At 40.4% G+C, this 9,929-nt stretch overlaps 1 protein-coding gene across 1 annotated transcript in view; it reads right to left on the minus strand.

The window, feature by feature from the left end:
• LATS2 (large tumor suppressor kinase 2) overlaps positions 1–8,864 on the minus strand; it is a 116,709-nt gene extending 107,845 nt beyond the window's left edge. Inside the window, exon 1 of the mRNA XM_007942529.1 lies at positions 8,523–8,864. Within this exon, the coding sequence (XP_007940720.1) occupies positions 8,523–8,864 (342 nt within the window). The remainder of the gene's footprint in view (positions 1–8,522) is intronic.
• Between the last annotated feature and the right edge of the window lie 1,065 nt (positions 8,865–9,929).

Raw genomic sequence — 9,929 nt, forward strand, 5'->3', positions numbered from 1 at the left:
GGAGTTGATTACTAGTCTCATCATGGGGAATACTACATCCAGTTGCCCAGCCACTCAACCAGGCCTAGCCAAGTTGACACACAAACATAACCACCACATCGTATGAATGGAATCATACAGTACTTCTCCCTCTGTGTCTGGCTTATTTCACTTAGTGTAATGTTTCCAAGGTACATCCATGTTATAACCATGTATCAGAATGGTTATATTCTTATATTCTTATGGCTGAGTAATGTGTCCTTAAGGAGCTAACACCTGAGCACTTGGCTGCTAACAGAAAGGCTGGTGGTTCAAATCCACCCAGCTGCTCCATAGGAGGAAAATCTGACAATCTCCTTCGGTAAAGATTGCAGCCAAGAAAACCCTATGGGGCAGTTCTACTTTGTCACATGGGGTCACTATGAGTCCAAATTGACGCAAGGGCACCTAACAACAACAATATTCCATTCTGTGGATATATCACATGTCGGTCATCCATTCACTGATTGACGGACACTTTGGTTGTTTCCATTTTTTGGCTATTGTGATCATCATAGCTATGAATGTCATTGTACACATACATGTTTCGATTCTTCTGGGTATATACCTAGGAGTGGAATTGCTGGATCATTTCATGATATAATGCTTAACTTTTTGAGGAACCACTAAACTTTTTCACAGTGGCTGTACCATTTTACATTCCCACAAGCAATGCACAGAGTTCCAATTTCACCACATCCTCGCTGCTGTTAAGTGCCATCGACTCCATTTCAACAAACAGGAACTTCATGTAACAGAGTAGAAATGCCCCCATAGGGTTTCCTAGGCTGTAATCTTTATAGGAGCAGATCAACAGGTGTTTCTCCCATACAGCCACTGGATGGATTCAAATTCTGTACCACCAAGGCCACCAGGGTTCCTTACATCTTGGCTAACATTTATTGTTTTCTGGGGTTTTTGTTTGTTTTTAATTAGCCATCCTAGTAAGTGTGAGTGATTATCCCATTGTGGTTTTGATCTGCATTTCCTTAATGATTAATGAACTATTGAGCATCTTTTTGTAAGTTGGCCATCTGTATATCTTCTTTGGAAAAATGTCTATTCAAGTTCTTTGTCCATTTTTAAATTGGGTTGTTTGCTCTTTGGCTTTGAGTTTTAGGATCTCAATGAAATTCTGAACATTCAACTTTTATAAGATATTTTATTTGCAAAGACCTGAAGTTATAAAACCAAAAGGGGAGAACAAGCTTGGTGTTTCTCATGCTGAAAGAACTGAAGAAAAACTTTAAGCTCACAGTTGCAATATTGAAGGATTCTATGGGCAAAACACTGAATGATGCAGGAAGCACCAAAAGATGATGGAAAGAATACAGAGTCACTGTACCAAAAAGAACTGGGTGATGTTATATCCTTTCAGGAAGTAGCATATGGTCAAAAACTCATGGCACTAAAGGAAGTTCAAGCTGCACTGAAGGAAATGGTGAGAAATAAGGCTCCGATTGAGCTGTTTCAAAAAAACAGGTGCAACACTGAAGGTGGTCACTCATCTATGCCAAGAAGTTTGGAAGACAGCTACCTGACCAACAGACTGGAAAAGATCCTTATTTGTGGCCATTCCAAAGAAAGATGATCCAACAGAATGCAAAAACTATTAATATCACATGCAAGAAAACTTTTGCTCAAGATCATACAAAAATGGATGTAGCAGTACATCAACAGGGAACTGCCAGAAATTCAAGCTGGATTCAGAAGAGGACATGGAAAGAGGGATATCACTGCTGATGTCAGATCAATCTTGACTGAAAGCAGAGAATACCAGAGGGATGTTTACCTGTGTTTTATTGACTCTGCAAAGGCACCTGACTTTGTGGATCATAACAAATTACAGGTAACAGTGTAAAGAATGGGAATTCCAGAACACTTAATTATGCTCATGAGGAACCTGTACATAGACCAAGAGGCAGTTGTAGGAGCAGAACAAAGGGATGCTGCATGGTTTAAAATCAGGAACGGTGTGTGTCAGGGTTGTATCCTTCCACCATACTTATTTAATCTGTAAGGAGCTCCAGTGGCGTAGTGCCTAAGGCATTTGACTGCTAACCAGAAGGGTGGCAGTTCAAACCCACTAGCCACTCCAGAAAGGAAGACTGGGCAATCTACTTCCGTAAAGATTTACTGCCTCAGAAACCCAAAGGGGGTCGCTATGAGTAGGAACTGACTCGATGGCAGTAGGTTTGGTTTTTGTTGGTTATTCAATCTGTATGCCAAACAAATAATCCAAGAAGCTGAATGCTATGAAGAAGAATGCAGCATCAGGATTGGAGGAAGACTCATTAATAACCTGTAAAAATATGCATATGACACCACCTTGTTTGCTGAGCAAAGAGGACTTGATGCACTTACTAATGAAGATCAAAGACTACAGCCTTCAGTAAGGATTACACCTCAACATAAAACCAAAATCTTTACAACTGGGTAAATAAGCAAAATCACGATAAATGGAGAAAAGACTGACGTTGCCGAGGATTTCATTTTATTTGGATCCATAATCAACACTTGTGGAAGCAGCAGTCAAGAAATCAAATGACATATTTGTAGTGGGTAAATCTACTGCAAAAGGACTCTTTTTAAAGTGTTAAAAAGAAAAGATGACATCTTGACTAAGAGTCACACGAACCATGTACTAGATGGTGCCCAAGTATCATTACCAAGTGTTCTGCCCAAGGACACAATAGAAGGTTGTAGATAGAATGGGAGAAAAATGTAGAACAAAACTCAAATTCCTAAAAAAGGCCAAACATACTGGACCAACAGAGACTAGAGGAACTGCCAAGCCTATCACCCAAAGATGCCCTTTGAACTTGGCACTGAAGCTACTCCCAGAGGTCACCTTTCCGCCAAACGATAGACTGGCTTATAAAATAAACATTATCACCCATGAATAATATGCTCCCTTAAACAATCAAAATAGTTAACATTTCTGCAAAAGCAAAGATGAGAAGGCAAGGAGGGGAAAGGAAGCTAGATCAATAGAAACAGAAGCAACAGAATAGAAATAATGAGAACCTGACACGCTGTGAAAACTGTAGTCAATGTCATGGAACAAATTTGCCTGAAAATTGTTAAATGGGAACCTAATTTGCTATATAAACTTTCTCCTAAAACACAATATTTTTAAAATGGATATAATAATTCCTGATTGATAAAGCTGTTACAACAGTTAGTAAGTCCTTGTAATAGATTCTCAAATAATAAATGTAAAATGAAAGAACATCAAAAAAATAAATAAATTATAAAAGAAGTTTCACACCTCAGTCTTCAGGTAAGGCACTCAAAGTGACAAAGTACTTTGCTATTCTAAGGGGTCCTGGAACCAGGGGCACTACCTGGGAGCTACTGAACTAGAATTAGCATTTTAAAAAGATGCCCAGGTGAGGCGCACATGCATTAAACTCTGAGAAGCACTGAGCCAGGGAACGCACCCCAACACCACCCTTACAAAAACGCAGTGCAGGGGCCACACCTGTTCTCATGGCTTCCTTCAGCAGGTAACCAAAAAAAGAAAAAAAACTCACAGCCATTAAGTCGGTTCTGACTCATGGCGACCCCTCCTTGGGTTCCCAAGGTGGTATTTCTCCAGAAGTAGATCGCCCAGTCTTACTTGGGGGAAGAATCATTAACAACCTGAAATACGCTGATGATACAACTTTGCTTGCTGAGAGTGAGGATGACTTGAAGCACTTACTGATGAAGACTGAAGAATACAGTCTGCAGTATGGATTACGTCTCAATATAAAGAAAACAAAAATCCTCACAACTGGACCAATAAGCAGCATCACAATAAATGGAGAAAAGATTGAGGCTGTCAAAGAATTCAAATTTCTTGGTTCTACAATTGATGCCAGTAGAAGCAGCGGCCAGGACATTAGACGACGTGTAGCACTGGGCAGGTCGGCTGCGAAGGAACTGTTTCAAGTGCTGAGGAGCAAAGATGTCTCCTTGAGGACTAAGGTGCGCCTGACACAGGCCATGATATTTTCAATCACCTGGTATGAATGTGAGAGCTGGACAATGAATAAGGAAGGCTGAAGAGGAGTTGATGCTTTTGAGTTGTGGTGCTGACGAAGAATGCTGAAAGTACCATGGACTGCTAAAAGAACTAACAGATCTGTCCTGGAAGAAGTGCAGCCAGAATGCTCCTTAGAAGCGAGAATGGCCAGACATCGTCTCAGCTACTTTGGTCATGTTGTCAGAAGGGGCCATTCCCTCGAGAAAGATGTCATGCTTGGTAAGGTGGAGGGTTGATGAAAGAGGGGAAGGCCTTCAACAAGATGGATTGACATGGTGTCTGCGACAATGTGCTCAAGTATAGCAGGGATCATGGAGCTGGCACAGGGTCAGGCGGTGTTTAGTTCTGCTGTTCCATGGGGTTGTATGAGTCAGAAACAACTTGACAGCACCTAACAACAGCAACAACCTTCTGAGGAGTGTGGCTGGTGGGTCTGAACTGCCAGCCTTCTGGTTAGCAGTCAAATGCCTTGGGCACTATGCCACCAGAGCTCCTTAGCCAAGTGCATTTCAGCAAGTCACCCATTTCTGAGAAAGTGATAAAGGGTATGCATATCAAAAATTGCTGATAAATCAAATTAGGGGATTTTACAACTTTTCCTGAATAGAAATGAAAGCAAAATCTGATAATACGGGAATCTGAAAGCATACAGATGAAAAGAAATAGTGGAATTAAATTTTTTAAGGCAGATAAAGTAAAAACTAAATTAAAATTATTACTTATGCCAATAACAAGAAAAGTATCTAATGCTAAAAGATGACACCCATAAGCAAAAAATTTCTTTCCAATTCCTAAATCTGTTTGAAAAATAGTGCTTTCCTTGAGGAATAATAATATTTAACCTAGCATTTTTTTCCCTAAAATTTTTCCTAAGTCTTCAGTAATTTATGTAAAAGATTTATGAACATTTGACAGACACATTATATTATTACACAAAAAAATAATTACCCTAAAGTCTTTTATTTTTTTCACAAAATAAGCATTTTTAAAAGTTTTGATTAAAAATGTACCTTTACATATTGGTTATATAGTTGTGATTGACACTTCGGAATTGTGTACTTTTCTGTATATACATGTTGTTGTTGTTACATGTCGTTGAGTTCACCCTGACTCATAGCGACCCCTCATTCAGTTTCCAAGGCAGTATCATTACAGAAGTAGATTGCCCAACCTTCCTTCTGAGGACTGGCTGGGGGTTTGAACCGCCAGCCTTCTGGTTAGCAGTCAGGTACCTTAGGTACTATGCCATCAGAGCTCCCCTGTATATACACAGTAATACGTAAATAGTTTTAAAAAAACACACAAACCTATTTTCAAACACTCAAGTAAATATTTCCAATGAGTCTTAGTCCAAATAAAACAGGAAATATGTGTGCAATAAGGAAAACACTGCATATTAAAGTATGTACCACCACTAAGAGAAACATGCAGTCTATTGTCATGATGAATATACATATGGGTTAAAGATGGTGCTTTAACTCAAAATACAAGAGAACAATCTGAATCTAAATTAAAAGGTAATACAATAGAAAAAGTAGCTGCAACAATAGGAATTCTCTTTATCTGTCACAATGGAATGCTGATAATCTGCTTTACACACACAACTCCACAGGTAACGGTTGATCTTTTTCTCTCACATTATCTGGGTTCACCTAGTGACTTTCCCACCAGAATGTTCTCAGAGCAAAAGCTTTCTCTATTCAGAGCACAAGAACTCTGAGTGGGATGCTAAGGTGGAGGTATAGCTGTTTTAATTTATAAAGTACCACTATACACCAAACTAGGAGCCCTGATGGCACAGCGCCTAAGGCATTTGACTGCTAACCACAAGGTTGGTGGTTCAAACCCACCAGCCACTCCACAGAAGGAAAGAAGACTGGACAATCTACTTCAGTAAAGATTTACTGCCTCAGAAACACAAAGGGGGTTTGCTATGAGTTGGAATCAGCTTAACGGCAGTGAGTTTGGTTTGCTTTTTCTTCATACACCAAACTGCCTGGATTTTTTGGTAGATAAAGTTCTTTCTACTGGCAATTACCATAAATTAAATGTCGGTGAGAACTTTACTGGTGTCATGATCCTTAATGTTACTGTATTTGTATTTGACTGCATTGAAAACAGCACCAGCTTCATTATTTCCTGCACTATAATTAGCACTAATGGATTTTACCATAATGAGATCCCACCTGTATTTCGGATTATTTGCTTGACTTGTTTCTTTTTAGCACAGCTGAAACACAACTGCAAAGAACACCCCAGCTCTGATTACCTCTTTTGTTTGCAAGTGATTTACAGGAGAAGATTTTAAGCTCTGCTGCTGGCCAGCAAGTCCCCATGCAATCTCACTCCAGTATTTCCCCAGCACTGATCCCTCCCTCCTTTCAAACCCATCAAGTACTGTTTGTCAGGGGATAGCACTTGGCAGCAGATTTAACGGCCTATTTTCACAACGAGCAAGGTCATGCCTTTGCTGTCAGCTTCCACTGCTGAAACACTCTGCACCACATTACTCAGGATCCCATGCTTTGTAACACCAACTCTCCACATAACAATGCTGGCTCAACACAAGTTAATCCCAGCATATCCCAAAGTGTTAAGGAAGCCCCCTACAAAATAGCAGGATTAGTTTCACAAACACATTCTATCATCTGAGAAATGTAAATGCTCTTGTCAAGTTCTATGGTAATCAAATACAAGAGGATTGAAACTGCTTTTGGAAACAGACAACAGTTTTTGCCTTTTACTGTGACTGTGATGCCCAGAGTGCATAATTAGAGCATTTCTAGGAAAGCAAACATGGCCAAACCTGATGTGCTCACAGAATGAAATCTTCCCAATTTTCCAAGGCAGCAGAAAGAGCTTATTTGCATTTTTCATGCAACTGTGATTTTTAAGATGACAGGTGATAAAACAGTGGCACTCAGAAGTCATTTCATAAGGAAATTACATTTTTGCTGGTTTTTTTACTCACTACATCTTTACCTCCTGGGATGCTAGTTCTGTTTCATATAGGCCTGCCTCTCAACTTAGATTTTATCCAGGAATGTGAATTGCTAAGGAGTCACCCATGAATGCACAGCTGTGCATTGTATACTTCTGTATAATTGGTGCCACCTCCATCAAGTATTCTTTACTCTTAAGCAGCTGAGAAGATAGGCAGGGTGCCACCATTTTCTCATTTTTTTCTTTTCTAATACGTCTCATCTCTGTAATATACTAGTTGCATCACTAATAGCATATATACCACTTTTTAAAATAGGAGGAAACAGAGCCAGCTACCCTGAGGGAGCGAGTAGTTGGACTTGTGGGCTTGGGACCATGGTTGCGGGGACATCAAGCTTCTTGGCATAACATACTACACAAAAACATTGTTCCATATCCTACTTTGGTGAGCAGCAATGTCTTAAAAGCTTGCAAGGGCCACCTAAATGCAATGATGGATCTCTCCTTGTCCAGAGCAAAGAAGAATGAAGAAAACCAAAGATGCATGGAAATAGTTAGTCCAAGGGACTAGTAGACCATGCAATCCCCAACCTATATGACCATGAGACCATGCCCAGCTACCACTGTCAACCACTCGGAGGGGAATTGGTGTAGAAGATCTTGGATAGAGTAGGAGAATGATGTGGAACAAAAAAAGAAAACCAGGTTTGCTGGTCTGATAGAGCCTGGTGAGACCCTGGGACTATGGCCCCTTATTACTCTTCAGGTCTAGAACTGAACTCACTCCTTTGGCTTCCAGCCAAACAAAAGACAGGCATATGGGGTAAACATCTACATCAGGCAGATACACTCCTTGGAGTGACCAATCATGGGGGAATATAAGGGCTGTGTATGCACAGGGAGACAGCTTAGAGGGCAGGAGTGCATGGGAGGGAAGGACACAGGGAAGAGGTAACTCTAGGGAGAATGTGGGAGGAGAGCTGTTACATTGTGGGGAACTGCAGTCAATGTCATGAAACCAAATGTGTATGAATTGCTGTATGGAAAATGAATTTGTAAACTTTCACCCAAATCACAATAAAAATTTAAAAATAAATAAATAAAATAGAAAGAAAAAGAGTCGGAGAACAGCCAACCCATGTTAATCAACCAACAAAAAGAGGTAAAAAAGCAAGTCTCTTCCCCAAGACAGTTTAGAATAAGCCCAAAGAAAGCTAAGTGTGAAACCCCATCACATCTTCACAAGAACATAATAGAAAATCCAAGCAGCGCAATTTCAAGAGAGCTCAGGAACTTCTGGATCTTGCTCAGAAGGGAAAAGCAGCTCAGCAGACCCTTTTATAGAGAGTAGGTAGACAACTCAAGCACACATTCAAAGGGCCTTAGGTTTGAAATCAAGAAACACTTCTATGACTCACAGCCAACTCGAAGCCTTCAAGTAAGCCATGAATCCTTGGGTGCAGCTACACTTCAAACATGCTACTCTTTGGGAAAGCCACCCCAGGGAGCCTCGAGGGAGGTTCACACCTACCTGGTCACATCCTGCATTCACCAGCTCCTGTAGCATTTGTCGATTTACTTCTGCAGCACCAGAGGTACCCGATTCGTTAGCAAAAGGCAACAAGGAATATCTGATTTCCCGCAAAGCTTTCTGGTAAGGTCCAAACTTTGGGGTGGCTCTCATCTGCTGCTGCTGCCTGGCAGAGTCCTTGCCCCCGAGAACCTTGGTGTCCAGGGTAGGGTCATTGTTTGGTCCCACGGGTAACCCCTGAGCTGAAGATTTGGACGGTTGCTTTAACCCTTCCCGAATCTCCTGTAGTCGCTGCCTGCTATTTCCAGAATAAGCTGTGGTAGGAAAAGTCTTTGGCCTCATTGTTAGTCCAGTTTCCGTTTACTATAAATACAATCTTCTTAAAAGTGTTTTATTATTATTTAGAGGGAAAAAAAAAAACTGTCAATATCAGTTAGTTGTAAACAAACTTTTTCAAAGCAACTTCTTTTTGAAAATTTGCTTTCCTTCAATGTTCGGTGTTCCTATAGGGAACCTAAAATTTTCCAGAGTCTTCATTTTGAAGAGCATCACTATCTGAAAAAGAAAACACATAGAACAGAAATGTTCATTTGTTGTTTTCATGTATTGTTAATACTCCTCAGAAACAGACAGTGACCCTGAAGTATTGCATTTGGAAAGAATAAGAACAAACACATTATCTCTCAGAAATGACAAAAACACAGTTCAACTCTGGTTAGAGAGCATGACTAGGGACAGCCTAGGAACTAAAATGTAATCAGCAATAAATAAATCTACACAAGCTGCTATCAGCTTATAAACAGTCAACTCAAGGCAAGAACAGTGGTATTCACAAATGACAGCTTGTTTAAAATGATTCATTACAGGAAAAAAATTAAAGACACATAGAAACAATTAGTCTGAGGGACTAATGGACCACGTGAACATCAACCTACATGATCCTGAGACTAGAAGAACTAGATGGTGCCCGGCTACCACTGTCAACCACTTGGAAAGGGATCAGTGGAGGAGCTCCTGGATAGAGTAGGAGAACAAAGTGGAACAAAATTCACAATCATAAAAAAGACCAGCATTATTGGTCTGAGAGAGCCTGGTGAAACCCCCAAGACTATGGCCCCTAGTCACCCTTCAGGCCTGGAATTGAACTCACTCCTGTGTCCTTCCAGCCAAACAACAGACAGGCTTAGAAGGTGAACATTTACACCAGGTAGGTATATTCAGAATAATCGATCATGGGAGATAACAAGGGTAGTATTTTATTTTATTTTTAATTGTGATTTGGGTGAAAGTTTACAGAGCAAATTTGCTTTCCATCCAGCAGCTCAAATACACTTTGTCTCATGACACTAACTACAATTTACCACAATGCAACAGCTTCCCTCCCACTTCCTCCCCACAGTTACCCCC

Source organism: Orycteropus afer, unplaced genomic scaffold, assembly GCF_000298275.1.
Source record: "Orycteropus afer afer isolate SDZICR_OR568_19922 unplaced genomic scaffold, OryAfe1.0 scaffold00092, whole genome shotgun sequence".
NCBI classification, from domain to species: Eukaryota; Metazoa; Chordata; class Mammalia; order Tubulidentata; family Orycteropodidae; genus Orycteropus; species Orycteropus afer.